Genomic DNA, 16976 nt, shown 5'->3' on the forward strand with positions numbered 1-16976 from the left:
AGATCATTTTAGATATAAATCAATTATCTTCATGTCTATGCATCGCTTGTCTTTACGACGCTAATCTGTGATTTCATGAAGTAACATCGTCTTAAGAACCTAATAATTGACTAGACATTTGGAGTGAACCTGCTGATATGAGTGACATGTGAATCACATTGTTTTTGGTGTCAATAATTTTAGACTGATATTATGTGAAAAATATGCTCGTAGGAGATAGTACGATAAGGTAATTTTTTTTTAAAGAAAATTTATAAAAACGAATGCATTATAACTTTTTTGTGCGATAACACGAACAAATTGTGCGCAATATTTCGGCAGGATCAGAAAGAATGAAAACTGTAATGATGTATTTGCTGTGGTTTGACTTACCGCCTCTAAAACAGTGGCCGTCGGCTCGAATATCGGCTCACACCTCCAAGTTTCTCGGAATTTATGCGAAATGTAATTTGAAATTTACCATGAGCTTTTCGGTGAAGGAAAACATCCTGATGAAACCTGCACTTCGAAGGAGGTTCACTATCCTGGAAAACCATGTGAAGTCCTCTACCTGCGCTGTTCAATGTTCAATAGTCAACTATTTAAATACATTTTCTCAAACATGCTCGGAAATGTTTGCATTACTTTCAAAAAACGAACACGGAAAGTTTGTCATTTAAGGACCGTACGACTTCTTCCCGACCAAGGCCTGCAAAGTAAGTATGAAAATCCAGTACTGTCCACTTTTGTAAACTTTTAAATTTATCAATTTAATGAACTATGTAAACAGGCAAAAGAAAAACTCATGCAGCCAACTGCCCAGTGTTCATAGTTACGAGAATTCAAAATACCTACCTGTACCGCCTACTTAAAAAAAAAGAAAACGGCGTTAACATCTAAACTAGAATGTATTGGTATTCTTTTGTTTTTTCGCCTATTTTTTATTTTGGTCGCGAAAATGAGTGCTAGTGAGAAGAGCGATAACGAAAACACAGTAATAGATACATATTGAAACACATTATCAGAAGTTTAACAGACTACTATTAATGTGGCTGGAAAAAAAAATATTTTCTTCTAGTAATTGTCCTACGCGTCAAATATTACTTTTAATATTAATATTTTTTACTTTTTCTATTATACATCTTCCTCTCTTTAGTCTTTTATTATTCCCTCACATTGTTTGAGAAAAATACTATACATGCCTCGGTGGGAACGGGGATTGCTTGACTTGTATTAATACAAGACCTCATTGGCGCTCGTCCTTGTAACTCATACCCGTCCAGCAATCCCTTACTTCCAGGCCTCTGCACTAATGTACTATATAACTTACAATCTGAATCGAAACCATATTGAATCCATTACGACGAACTTATAATCACACATGCAACAGATAACAATGGCCATATCAACCGCAGTATGTAACAGAAGCAATATTTATATTCACCATCAATTTCTCAAACACCTACTGAGTGTCAGCAAAAAATGCCTGTCTTTCGTTTTGTCTAGACGTCATGTTGTAATATGACATCGTAACATGATACTGGTGACTTCAGACAATTCTGCCCACTCAATGTATTGCTGTTGTCAATTGATAACATTTCTTTTTCTCAGTAAGTAGTGCTAGTATATGCAACACTTTCGCAATTGAAATGCGTTTTTATATTTACATCAGGGGGCCTACTATAAGCTCTTAGAGCAATCCTATTTAAGCCTGTAAGTTGGATTGTCTGTCAAATTCGTACTATGACCTCACAAAAACAATTCACAAGATACTTTCTAATTATGTTATCAAATTACAAACTCACCTTATTAATTTCAATAATAATGACTAGACATGTAATTTTGTCGCGCAACGAATTGTAAAGTATGATTGGAAAGTTGCCGATATTACAAAACAACAAAGTAAGTATAATCAATAATAAAATTAATAAAAAAATATAATTATTCTCATTTTGAACACAATCGGTTCATAGTGCTTGAACGCTCCCAGGATAGTACATCTGTCTATTTATTTCATATGATTTAGTATGTCCATTTCGCTCTTGTGAGAAGTCAGCTAACCAGCCACAGACAATAATTAACGTTTAAAAAGTAAAACTCACTATCCTGTCATGCCATTCCCGTTCAACGTTGTGTAGGTCATGATACGAATTTAAACAATTCAGTTTTACCACGTCAAGAGAATTGCATGGAACTTGGTTGGCTGCTTTTAAGCTCATAGTAGGCCACCAGGTCCAAATTTAAGTATATTTGACAGAGTGTGGTAGGCCCGTTTTGACAGCCAAGAAAGACGAAGACTATAGAATGTACCTTTGAATCAAATCCACGAAACAATAAACGAAATTACTCAAGCTGAATCTGTCTGCTTCAATTCGATTCCAGGTAAAAAAATTAACTTACTTAAATATTAATAGAAAAAATAAAAAGTGCTCAGTACGTAGGTCGTAAAGCCAGGTTTGACTTCCTTTTCCTTTTTGCTAATTTTTAATTGACTGCACTGATTTCGTCCTAGCCGCACTCGGAGTGGGTACATGTGCAGTCTTTGACCATCTTGAAAGCTGACTTTGTGCTTGTTTGTTTTTGGTATCTTTTCCTTGTGACTAGGCTTTGCCTGTTTCTGTTTGCTATAACGATGAGTTTTATACTTACGGTTTTATTAAGCTTCATGATATTTAAATAAATGTTATATATTGTTATATCTATACTTAAAACCATTGAGCCTAAAAATAATCTTGACAATTAGAACTCATCAAATTTTGAACGATTTCTCGTGAGAATGTAATCTGATTAACAATTTATTGGTTCACATTCCCAGTTACGTTACGATGCCAGGCGTCAAAACGGGCCTATTCGATTGTGAATATAACAACCGTGTAAGTCATGGTAAACATGAATTTTAATGTTATTGTACAAGGTTTACATTACTTGAAACTAATTTATGAAAATTACATAATAAGCAGCGAAAGCCTAGCGAGTAATTTTTGTAGGTTAGCTTCAGAGTTTAATTGCCTTAGTTTTTTTCTAATTATGTACAATTGTATTTAATACCTAAAGGAAAAAAACATGATGAAACCTTCAAGTCGGAGGTTCTAAAACTTTTTAAGCGAGTGAAAGCCTTAACCCGCCCGTAAGAGGAAACCCGTACCATCAATGGAATATATTGCTAAATAATGAATAATAATTATTTAATAAAAATTATAACAAAATTGTTCAATTAAATGATGAAAAAGATTTTGATAATTTATTTTATTACCTCTTGAGTACCCCAAATATTCTATTACGATGCTTAATATTTCATTTCCTGTGAAAGTTAATTCCATAGAAAAAACATAGGTGGTACTTAAAACTAATAAGCCGTTTACAGAAACCTATTCAATAGCTATTATATTAACAACAGTACATGTACAGTATGTTCGATGTTATTGTATCTCTATCCAAACACCATTCGAAGTGGCCAGTTAAGGAAGCAAAAAAGCAATATGTATGCTAATTCATATGGTCTATTTACATGATAAAAGGAGCGTACGCAACCACGGCTACCGACTTCGCGAATGTGTATGATTAGTTATGCATGATTTTTGTTGATAGGTTATTCTTATTTTAACCGATATTAAATAACCTTTTCTAAATATATTGAAATTAAAAAATTAAAAATAAAATGTCACTGCAAAACGTATTTACTTTGTTAATCCCTGTGAATCAAAGTATGTCCGATTTTTTTATGATGTCAAGTGACGGGACGAACAAGTCGGGCGCCTGGTGATAAGCAACATGCCTATCCATAACAGTTGCATTGCTACTCAGAGGTTTAAATTTCAAAAATCTTAGGAGCACTGCCACTGAGACATAGGTCGACAAGTTCCATGTGCCTGTAATTTCACCAACACCCTTACCCTTCTAAACCGAAATGCAGCTATGCTCATATTAATGTTTGGCGGCAGAAGTAGGTAAGATGCCCGGAAGAACTCTTTCATAAGAAGCTTTACTGCTGCTAAAATGTAAAGAAATGTTCGTTAAACGATCTAGTGACCCGTATGTGCGCAGGATTATAGTTTTAAATTATTCGCAACCAGTAAAAATATTTTTTTTAATTTACATAATTTGTGTGAACAAAATATGTCCTTAAAGGTAAATACTGTTACTCTAGTCCAGGTTAATGGGAATAGCCCAGATGTCGCTTATTATTAATTAGCTCATTGTCTCCTCTTTTGGTAGAGTTGAACACTTCACGTGGGCGGAACTGATCGGTCAAGTGTACACCTCGTTTATTATTTTCCATAACTTCTTATAACCTCCGAACAAATTTGGTAAGCTCAACACCCATTTTTACTAAAAATGGACGACCAATACATACACTCAACAGATAGGCGTTGCCAAATCCAAAAATTTGTGATAGACTCAATATTTATATATTTTTACTTTATTTAATTGGTTCATGTTTTTTTACGTGTACTTCAAAGACCAAATAAGATATAATACTGACGCTTAATAAAGATATCCAAACACAATTAAAATATCCAAAAAAAATTACGAGTTTAAATGACTAGATGTAACAACATATTTGAAAAACATCTAACTGAATATTCAAATAAAACACCACTGGCAATTACCAGCTAATCAATAATCAAGCCATAAATTAATTTGCGAATCCATGAACTCTGATTACTTTAGACTACTGAACTTTGAAGCATTACTTAATATTGCGTGGGCCATGAAAACTAATCTAACGTAATAAATTATCTGTTTAACATCAAATAATGTGACATTCCAGCCGATTTAACACATCTTCGCGAGTTTTTCAACAAACTATGTGTACAAATATTTCAAGTTGTTGCCAAATATTCACCACCTACTTTATAGCATTAACACACAAGACACTGAGCCTACTTTAGATAATGCAATAACAAACAACGGATAACTTTAAATTATTGTAAATACTAAGAAACTGATGAAGGCATTCGGAAAGTGCATTAATTTGTGCGAAATTTTATCGATGTTGGTGACCAAAGAATGTGTACAAAAGAATATTTTTACGGCAAAGCATTTGGTAGTTCTCAACTACTCAAACATTGGCGATAGTAAAATTTTAACAAAAGAAGACAGAAAGGATAATGATGATAATAAAAGTGGTGTATTCTGGTCGAACAAAGGTGGAATGCTAGAAACAAGTGATGATAAGTGCGTCGTAAATCGAGTAGTCGCTGGTATTCTAGCCACTCCCCGATGGCTGAAGCCGTAGCCGTCTGAATACAAGTTTTATGTCCTTTACATTGATGAGCATGAAGTAGAAAAGGTTAAAGGGCTCCGTCAAGACCATAACCTACGAGTATTATTACCGAGGAGTCAGAAGTAACAACTATAAACAACGGTCAATACATTACAGAAAATGTTTTAGTAAATAAATTATATTTTGATTATGTTAAATTAGAAAGTCATTAAGGAGAATGGATTAAGGATAATGGAATAGTAAAACGGATATCTAATCTCACTTAAAGTTATAAAAATGCATGAAAGTACTATGTAGTAATCAGAAATATAAAAGAGTAAATAAAGGTACTTACGTGTATACAGTTAGTAGCATCCAGCACTGAAGTCGCGCGCCGGGAAGCCACGTGACGTAGCGACCAGTCAGCGCACAGTCGACACAAGATGCAATATAAAGCATACCACCGCAGTGGCGGGTTCGGCGCTACTTGTGTTTTTTATTGTAATCCTTATTGGTAACTTATGCACTATCTCAATTGTTGCTCTGACTAGCTTCGTAATTCGCGATTGCCAATTAAAATTTTTGAAAAATGGCCAAAACTTAAAAGTTTATCTATGACGACCGATCATCTACTTATCTAAGCATCGGCTATCGTCAGCCGAGCTGAAGTTGACTTTTGTAGCTGCGGAAGGAATAAACACTGAGGTAACTCTTCTCAGAGCACACCCCAGCATTTTTGATCTTATCGCTACTTTTTAAGTCGCGGCGTTATGAATTTTAATTCACTAATACGAGTTCGTCAATCATGTGGCGTTCGCACACGTCATATCCATGTTGTTCCTGCAACAAAAAAAAAAAAGTATTTAAACACAGAACAAAGTGATCGTTATACAAATATAGGATACTATTTGATCGCAACAAAATGTTAAAAACGTCCCCGATGTCGGTCAAGCGAGGGCTTTTAAGGTAGAGTCATAAATAAATCACACCTTCACACAAGCCCCGGAGTCCCTTTTGTTTAAATGCTACCAAGACATACAAAAAACTTTTATTTTTCTCGCTAGTCTCACTCAAAAAACTCCAAGTCGCCCGAGAATTGTGCAAGTTCACAACGAAAAATCATTAAACAATGCCTCTGCCAAGAATTGAGGTGTTTATTATATCGGTTCACGTTCGAAGCGAGTCGTTTTGCAAAAAAGCTGGTATCCAGGTAAAGTCGGACGTCGTTTTTTTTTCATTTGCGGGAACTTATTATGCGGGATTTATGTCACTTTTTGTTGAGTCCAAGCTAATTATTGTTATCTACTTTCCGCTTCACCATGCGTTTTCTATAGAGCAATAATGGGCTACTAATTCTTATAACACCTTCGGAGTTAAGGCGTCAATCGCTTCGACATCTACCATTGTGCGTGGGGACAAAGCCACCCGCGAACTTACTGTGCTTTTAACTTTAACGTTTTTATTAACATTCTCTACATCTCATTCAACACCACCGCTAGTTTCCTCTATGATTGTGATTTCTATTTAAAACGGTAATTAATGAACATTAGTTGGCTGATTACCATATCGCTGACTCATTCACTCACCGTGAGCCCGCAAAGGGCAAATTAAATTTCGGCAGCCGCGATCGGCGAGCGGTAATGTAAAGGGAAAAATAACAATAAAATATGGAATTTAGAACAGCGATCTGGCCGCAGGACTTATTATTTTAGCCAACAAAGTAGAAAACCATTTACAATAAATCATTTTGAATGCTTTCTTGGTTCCCATGCGTCGAGCGGGCGACGCAAAGGGTGATTTCTGTCCGAGTGTACATAAATAAAGGTGAAGGTCCTGAGTGCAGATCCCAGGTACATTTGGCTTGAAGTTTAAACCGCCGACGACGCATTGACACTAGAAGTAGCGCGTATTGACCTGTTAATATTTTTACCGCACAGCCTCCTGTACACATTAGCTACTAGTGGTAGTAAGAACTGAAATATTTGATTTTTAAATTATTTTTTTATACATGTTAATAAAATTTCGGCTTCCTTGAACACTAGGATTTAATGTGAGATTTAATAACTTAACATAACAAAACCTCATATAAGAAATCGGTTCTTTATCCAAATTAATAAACAATATGTGTCAGAATATAAACCAAACAAAAGGTTTACAAATGTTTCTCCGTCCTATGTTCTGACACTATAATATGGTATTGTGTGTTTGTGGCGTACTAACCACATCATGGAAAATTATGCGTTCTTTGCAACGATTACATGTACGCTTTGCGCGTAGCTGTCTACGCCTGCTTCAATTGCCATATTGGTTTTGAGATGCCACGTGTTGTATTAAATTTTGTTTGCAAACAAATTAATAGACTCGCTAAATTTGTCTATATTTACACTTATACATGTTTACGCCAGTATACATATGCATATATTTACACACGTGCCTACAACCGAACCATATAAAGAGAAATAATGTGTTTCGCGTTAGACTAAAATGGGAGCGACATATAAGACATAAGGAAAAATGACAATAAATGAACACTATAAATAAAAAATCGTCAATTTCTTAGAAATGTAAATATTCTAAGATAGATAGTAATAAATACCCGCTCCCTACGACGACTTTACATATTGTAAATTTTAAGAATTTAGCTTGGTTTTAAGTAAACCACAATCTCCTAACATTTATATAACTATGTTTTACCTTTTAAAGTATGACCAAAGAATTTTCTTAAATTATTAGATATTTACGTTTATTTGCAAGCAGAATCTTTAGCTCCTAATTGAAATTGGAATTTATATCAAAAAGCAATTAAATCTGCGAAGCTATAAACGTTGTACAGTGGGTGGTCTGCTTTATGGTAGGATTCTCAAGTTACACTAATTTTAATAATATTTGCATGGTCAATTTCATATTGGTTCGCTACTGTTTATAAGTAGATACAGTTGGTATCCTTAAATTTTGAATCTAATTTTCTTCTGCGTCGAGTAGTTAGTTCATTGAAGGTTGCATCAGACTCCGAATGATTTCGCAGTCAGCGTCCCCCACATCTGTATTCTCATCTCTACAATCACATAAATCTATTGAGTGAATACCCAGGAAAATAATTCTATTTAACGCTTCCGAGATTACTCTCGTGGTCATGTCTATATTTAAATCCAAATTACAATACAGAGTATAACGTCGTATGACATGTGACCGAAACATAATCTATTTAATAAGATCATCATTTGCAACGTGTGGAACTATCTGAACATGGGACTGCCTAATAAAATTCTACAAAGGTCCCGTCCAGTCCTGTCACTACAATTTTCTGGGAACATCATCAGTTGATCGGTGCACTCAACGTCAAAGCCGTGTTTCATGTTCTTTACTAGCGAATCATTCTTCTCAAACAGTTATTAATTTGTCTCTTTATTTAGCAGTACTATTTAACGAATACACCCTTTTTTAGGTATTTTAATAATTATCAATAATTGTAAGCTGCTGTTACCCGAATAAATTTAATAAAATAATAAAAAGTCCCAATATTTAATACCTAAGATTCTGTTAAGTTTTTTTAAATTATCGAGAGGCAATAATACCATAATAGTATAACGAAACAAGTTGTATAAATAACTCCATACAAACGTAACAGAGCGTTTTGTATGTGTGCATGCCCACCGCGCGCCGTGTACGGACGCACACATTTGTATAATCTCGCGGTACACTCGAGTTGCGTAGCGTGGGCCGACACACGCGCCATCTATTATAAAATTGAAATTTTCACTCCGCGTTTAAAAAGTGACATCAATAAATAATAGACGTATTTATTGTTATGTTTATGGTACGGACAAGAGTGCCTCAGGTTCAGTATTTCATAATTATTCGTGACATAAGTATTTCATGATCGAGATATGTTATTAGATGTATAGTGATGTAGATTGGAATCTCGAATATGAAGTATTAATTACTTCATATTCGAGATTCCAAACCGCGATCCTGGTGTAAAAATATCAACACGTAAGTTATGTATTTAAAAACGGTTATTTCAATAGAGCACGAGAATACTGTGATTGAGATGTGGAGATTTTTTCAAATTATGTTTACGGCCTTCAAGTATGTACAACTATAATAATAAAGCGACAACACTATGCTCCAAGCGAATACGCGCGAAGCGTAGTGATGTCATGGTGAAACCTATACGTTCGAAAAAGGTTTACAATCCTCGGAAAACGTGTGAAATCCCCAACCCGCATTGAGCCAGAGTGGCGGACTATGACCTAAACCTTCGCTCGTCGAGATTAGGTATGTGTCCATATAAATAGTTTAAATTTCAATTCATTCCGCAAAATAGCAATTCATTCCTATAGAAGCTGATAATACAAGCTTGCATTGTCGTTTTCACATCGATGGCTTTCTAGAACCATGTATATCAAAAACATCTAATCATCGCGATGATTTAAAGTGATAATAACTGTTTTTAAGCCTCCTTGCCTGTTTCTACCGACAAACAGTAATGTGAGCATTACTGCGTTTCGGTTTTGAAGGGTAAGAATGCTGGTGAAATTACAGGCACAAGGGACTTGTCAACTTATGTCTTTGCGATTTAGCTTTGTGATTTAAAGCTCTAAGTGGCACTGCTTATGGACACGGACAGGCGTGTCGGTTACGACCAGGAGTACGACTTGTTTGTGCCGTCTCTCGATGTCATAAAAAACAGATCTGGCGCTGAAATCTGACGAATAATACCAGCTCACAGTTGTCATGTGATTGTTTTAACGGAAATCTCAGATTCACAATACGATTCAGCACGTTTTGATTACAGTTGTTTATTATTATAACTAAACTAAAGAATTAAATTATTTTAGTTTAGGTCAGATTTAGAATAAATTCTACCATATTAAAAGCAGTGACATCATAATTCTTTGCTAAGCGACTGCGCCCCAAAGGCCCACTCTACTTAAACTAACAACAATATAAATATTTGCCCATTTCGTTATAACAAGTAACGTTTCGTAACAAAATAACATGATGATATTAGTTAAGTATATGGCACTGTTAGTTTTATTATGGTAATATGGAAATCCCCTTTTGTACATAAATTGTCGCTTATGTTGAATTTCATTACAAAGTCTATATAAATAAAGCTACTTGATCTTTGTCTTTAGTCCTTAATTATTATGATATGACGCTACCACGTTATTGCTATTACCTATGTAAATAAATCAGGTAGAATTTTTCAGTCCCTAGAGACAATGCCTCGCACACCGGTTTTCACGCTGTCATCTCTGAAGTCCCGGGTTCGATCCCGGGTCAGTGTAGAATAACTAACTTTTCTATTTAGTCTCGAATCTGGGTATTTCCGATTTCCATCCCAAACAGAGCAACGCATGTGATGTTGTGTAATATTTATTATTATTATTATTTATTTTACACGGTGCATGAGAGATATCCCCAACTGTGAGACGTATGTCGATTGATATAGCAGTAAAAATTCTACAAAATTTCATTAAATACATATGTAATTTATGTACTTTGCATTTTGTGTACTTCGTGGTTCTGTGGTTAGCAATCTGGGCGTTAAGTTAACAGATCCCAGGTTCGATTCCCGGTGATTTTGGAAACGAAATGGAGTTTGCGTGTTCTGTGTAATGCATTTCATTTTTCATTCGTTTTTCATCTCAATACTGGAAATCCTCTAATTTGAAACATGGTAATTGATATAATTATGTGTCACATGCATTAATTTACTTCATTTGATGTATAACCTAGAAGCGTTCTAGTACATCTCGTGGTAAAGTGAAAATATTGTTTGGAAATTTATCAATGGCGGAGTAACGTACAGCAGCAACACATCTTTACGAAAACAACCATCTATCTACAAACACCCAGCGATCATAAATCACTCTTCGAACGGACATTTTTATTTTAAAAACTACCAAGCTAGAAAACTACATGTTTACTAGAATGTAGTACCCATCTGATAGTACTTGCACTATTTAGATACTAAAAGTATTATTAATGATTCTCGATTAAAACTCGATAGTACCAATAAAGAGCTCTCGATAACAAAGAACAAAGATATACTCGTCAATACAAAATGTAGAGATGAATTCCAAGTACAAATCAAAGATTTGTAATTCTATTTTAAAGATTTTATAGAGCAATCGCAGCTAGATGATACGATGTTCAGTAAATTACAGCTAGACAAACAGGAATAAAAAGTGTATAAAATGAACTCTACTATAAATGTACATTCTAGTCTTCATGAAAACGAACATTTATCATCATGATTATCAAATATATTTTTTTAAATAGCTACAAACGTAATAAAGTGAGTTCTAAATGAGTTTCAGCTACGTAGTAGAGTCGTAAACGTAACAGCTCTAAAATTCGGGAAAGTTACAGAGATGCCGTGAAGTTAGAGTGCATTGAACGGTAGAGATACACACGGGCGATTTAATGCATGTATGTGAACAGTAATGTACAACATTATAAAGCTACCGTTGCAATCTCTTTTTGTTATTTTAATTGAATGTATGTCGACAGGCATCATGAATACTTAGTGAACATTGCTGGTTAGGTTATTGACATTTTTCTTAACATATAGTAATATTTTAATGTGCAAATATTTTTTATCGATTGTTTGCACGACTATCATACGTACACAATGAAATTAATCAATTTTGAATCTTCATATTATTTTATTCATTTTGTTTGCATAAAATAATGGATAAGTGAGTACTACACAGCACTGGCATAGTATAGGAATATTATTATGTTTTCAATCTTCTATCTTTAGTGTCTATAAAGAAAATCCTAAGCACTAAAATGTTCTTATCCTTGAGGATCGGTAATCAACGACTATCAAGGCTGACATGAATTGCATCATTGAAGTCGTGAACCCTGATAAAGTGTGTACAAAGTCGTTTTAAAAATCGCCAGAGAGAATCGCCCGTGTGCTCGCCCGCGCGCGATGCAAACCGTCCACTAAATTTATGTGCGATAAACGAAGTGCCGACTGCGAGTGTTTTATTGAAATTGCGCTGACATACACACGTACCATTCGACTCCCGGCTCCAATGAAGTTATTCGAGTTTAGAATTAATAAAACTGTGCCGTAAACTTGTTTTCGCAAACACGATGGTATTTAAATTTTATTTCCACGACGAAGACATCTATAAAAATGGCACCACTAAAATTCTGTCTTTAAAAACATTGCAATACTCATCGAAGTTTATCGTGCAAAACGATCCCCTTTATAATTTTTTTTTTTGTACGTTACGACTATTTTGCACCATGTTCAACGAATTTTGATTTTGGAAACTCATAATGAACGACAATGTTCTAAAAATCGGACATTTACTGCTTCAATAAAAAATCGCTTGTAAAAGGTAATCGTATGTTTGGGGTCCACTGGTGTCGCTGGGATTAATCGAAAACAAAGTCGGCCGTACCTAAAATAACATCTGCAGCCAAAAGCAAATGTTTTTTCAAAATATATTAGTTCTCATTAGCTATTGTATCACTTAAAAAATAAAACATATACGCGACTTTGTTAAAATTTACTGAAGTACAAAAACTGCGTAAAAATGCTGAGACACAAGTAGTTGCTAACATTGAAACAAATTTTTTTTTGTCCTTTTACATTCACAACTATGTGCATGTTTTCTTAGTGGCTAAATTATACAAACAACATATTTACAAAAATATATGTACTTTCAGCAAGAAGCAGTTTTCTATTTTTAGAAATATCAGAACGATCGGAAGTCGAAAGTTTGGAACAAACCGTCGCAGTTACAAAGTATCCGTTCTAGGTGCATTCTGCGCTGTTTTCCTCAAACTTATGCGAGTCAATAACACCATTCTCACAAAATATGGGATGCCTTTTCTAATATATTTGCTTCATTTTGTAGTTAGGAAAACTGTATCTGAGGTGGAAAAAGGTCTGATTTAATGTTTTAAGGTTAAGAGAAATAAATTTTTTCATACGATTTTTATATGCCGACACAAATTATGACTTCAAAATCTCTTTCTTTATAAAATCTACGACATGCGCATATTTATGACTTTAAGTACCTATATTTCCTAAACATCATTACTTATAACTTTAAATAAAATGGATTACTTGAAATATTCAAGGCGCTTTGCGTGTTGAGTCAAAATGTAATTCCAAATTTTTTAATCAAAACCAATTCGTATTTGAAACTTATAATGACCTATTTTTTTCTCAACATTTATTGTGTTACAATAAGCAATAAGCAATCATTGGAAATAGGCTAGTTTTGTAAGAATTTACGATTACAGAGCCAAGAAACGGAAACATTTTCGTACAATGTGATATAGAATTTTTCAATTTCCGGTGACGGTCGAACCATATCTATGTATGAACATATATTTTACAAGTGTTACTGTTTAAGATATGCTACCCGTATATAAGTGCCCGTACTCAAAAATAGACTAACGAAGTGAAGAATTTTGATTCTATTGAAGATACTATGAAAATCATGAGTTTAACTGGTTTATGATTTTCATCAGAGATTTGATTTTTGTACGATCGGATTATATACCACGATTGTCGTTTTGCGTAAAGAGCACGGAGAAAAAACAAAGAAGACATTTTGAGACAAGGAATTATGTTAGAAAAGGCATTTTAGATTGACATTACTTACACGCCTTTATTATATGATGAATGTACATTCATCATCATCATCACTAACATATTCTAATATTTGTATGTCCTTAACCTACTATATATCCTACTGCTGGGCACGAGTCTTCTCTAAGGTGATAGTTTGGGTCGCTAGTGTGGTTCAATGCGGGTTGGGTACTTCACGCGTTTTACAAGGGTTGTGTACCTTCTTCGACGTACTGGTTTTATCAAAATAGTTTCCTTCATAGTTAGCGAGTGGTATGCTACTTAACATTCACAAAAGCCGCCACAGGGATTCGAACCGCTGTCTTATTAATTGAAAAGCAACCGTTCTCCCATTGGACAATCACCACTCTTTGTAGTGAATTGCCTGTACCATAATAGCCGTTTTTTCCCTTTTTGTTATACATGTGTATTCGACTACTTATCAAATATCAAAGATAGTAAGTATATTTCGATTCAACAGTTCATCAATTGTCGAATTTGCACGTAAACTAAATTTCTCAAAAAAGTACTTTTCAATATATGATGTACATAATTACGTATTTACAAATTTGTATAATTTAGAACCCTATTAATAGTCAGGCAAAGTTTATTGTTAAGGTCTAAAATAACTCTGATATGCTAAAAATTATTGAAGATGGCAGTAAGAATTATTTCCCGAAAACTTTTGACTTTACTAGGGTTAACAACAGACGACAGAACATAATTTCTACTGTTAAGCGTTTTATAGCTTAATGTGTGAAAAGTTTCGCTTATTAAGTATCTTTACGTAAATATGTTTACTGGGTACTATATTTTATTAGTAATTAAGTAATTATGCTGCTTATATTTATGGATAGTTTAAGCAATACTTCTAATATATTGCAACTCCGAGTGTAACGATAAAGCAATGTGTTTATTTTTAGTAGTAGTAGAGCTTCTTGTGAAAGAGTCCGTCTAGTGAAGTACTGCCAGCTTACTTATTTCTGCCGCCAAGCAGTAACGTGAGCATTATTTCGTTCCGGTTCAGAAGGTAAGGGTGCTGGTGAAATTACAGGCACATGGGACTTGTCAACTTTATGTCTCAGGGTGACGGGCGCAGTGGCAGTACCCATAAGATCTTTGCAATTTAAAGCTCTGAATGGCACTGCAACATTTATGCATAGGCGTGTCGCTTAACACGGGGCACACGACTTCTTCGTCCCTCCACTTTATATTATAAAAAAAACATCCCTACAGAAAAAATATTAATCTGGAATTATTCTAAACTATCATTACAGTAGCTAAAAGTTCAATGATACATCGAAACTAGAGAACGCTATCGGTCTATTTAAACAGACACATGATAGCGACGCACCTATATAAAATAAGTATTTACTTCTTACCAACTTACACTGCAATCTAAATCACACCTTATCTCAGAAGCAATATCTATAGTTTTGAACAATCTCTATATTAAATTGACTTCAGTCCAATATTAATACTATAAGAAATTAATCATTTGCGGCGGCTTGCCCGCGGTAAGCATTTTCTTAAGTGGCCAAGCCACCGTTAATATAATGCGATAGCATTTGTCGACATGTGAAATTGATGGTCTGCTGGCCAATTATTAAATTGTTCCGATTTAACTAACATAAATTACTGACGCCTTTTCACAGTAGTTGCGTTAGAAAACTAGGGATGACAATTTGTGAAATATAGCCAACCCTTTTTAGTACGTACCGGGTCAATATTTCATATTACAATATTTTTAGGTAATGACATCCCATTGATCCAATCAATGCCTGGAAAATTGAAGTTCAAATAAGTTCATGACGCGCAACGCGCAAAACGTAGCCGCGTGCTCGTCGGTATTTTCTTTCTCAAAGGAAATGCTTCTCTATTTTTCTTGGCACTCATTCCATACATCATAAACACATTTATTTGTTAATAAAAATGAATAGGACAAAAGCTCTAAACACAAAAATACAAAAAAACCAACCAAAAATTCCGGAGCAAAAAAATCCAAATCATAAAGTGCACAAAATAAAGCAACACTTTCACATGAACAGAATCTTTCGGTACACCGATACAGCACACAGAAGCAAATAAAAAATCCTAATAAGCTCTGATAGTATGCAAAACACTTTACACAACACAAAACTTTACCGTTTGCCGCCAAGTGTAAGTTCGTCCGAAAAAAGTAAAGTTCAATTGGTTAAAAATTAAAAAAAAATATTCGCGAGTTGTTATGAAATTCAACTTTCGCGTGGTTTCGACACGCGGGAATCGGGACTTCGAGTGTAGAATTTTCGGCTATGATGGGGAGGATGCGCGCATAGCTGTGGCTTAGATGAGACTGTGGCTTGGTACCGCAGCGGTCGTACTGTGTAGCCAAAGCCGACTTTCGCCCCGACCGGTCGCCCTACAGCTCTGACAACCAGTGACGCATCCAGGAACACAGTTAATTCTCTAAATATAAATGTATGACTATTTTTTCTCCCAACTGTAATATTCAAATTGTGTATCGTATGACAAAATAACAAAAATAATTTTTATAAACGATAAAAATATTATAGTTAAGGGCACGTGAACGAGTCGTTGGACAAATCGCGTCTGCGTTAGGGGTAGCAAACTGAATGATGGTGAATGAATTTGTTGACACCGAAATCTGCACGATCGCGATTCCATTGTTGCAAGCGTGAAATTTTATACATTGATATGTTAAATAACTAATTGTTTTCTATCGGAAGTGCGGCGTCATTAAAGCGAATAGGTTGAAATGTATTATATTTTAGTAAGGGTAATTTTGAGGTTAACAAAAAAACTTACTTTAAATATTTTGTGCATTTGTCAATGTAGAACAAAATTATTGAAACAGTTAACAGTTTTAAATTCTAATACTTATTGCACCGATAAATAACGGATAGAACCGAACTATTACCGATCGCAAAAGCAACTGACAAACGCAATAACGTACAAAACTGTTAATTTACTTCAGTTTTCTTTTCCTGAAACTTAGGATCATATTCCAGAACTCTACTCAATGCTCAAGTCAGGATTTGAGCAGGCTTGAGTATGATTTCAAGCACTGGAAATACGACCCTAATGGCAAGGACTTGAGTATGATTTTTAGTGCTTTGAATCATACTCAAATCATGACTTGAGCATTGAGTAGAGTTCTAGAATACGACCCATAGTATC

The 16976-nt window shown here is 34.6% G+C and overlaps 1 protein-coding gene across 2 annotated transcripts in view; it reads right to left on the bottom strand.

Annotated features, from left to right (window-relative positions):
* Positions 1-16115, bottom strand: part of LOC113229447 — a 107148-nt gene extending 91033 nt beyond the window's left edge. The window contains exons 1-2 of one of the 2 annotated variants that reach the window (XM_026463039.1): positions 15942-16115; positions 5541-6025 (exon numbers count right to left, since the gene is read on the bottom strand). In XM_026463039.1, coding sequence (XP_026318824.1) covers positions 5541-5644 — 104 coding nt within the window. In that variant the 5' untranslated portion in view covers positions 5645-6025; positions 15942-16115. Of the gene's footprint in view, positions 1-5540; positions 6026-15774 lie in introns of both variants that reach the window. The other variant, XM_026463038.1, reaches the window with a different exon arrangement.
* Between the last annotated feature and the right edge of the window lie 861 nt (positions 16116-16976).

The sequence above is a fragment of the Hyposmocoma kahamanoa genome, unplaced genomic scaffold, assembly GCF_003589595.1.
Source record: "Hyposmocoma kahamanoa isolate Upper Pololo Valley unplaced genomic scaffold, ASM358959v1 62, whole genome shotgun sequence".
NCBI lineage: Eukaryota > Metazoa > Arthropoda > Insecta > Lepidoptera > Cosmopterigidae > Hyposmocoma > Hyposmocoma kahamanoa.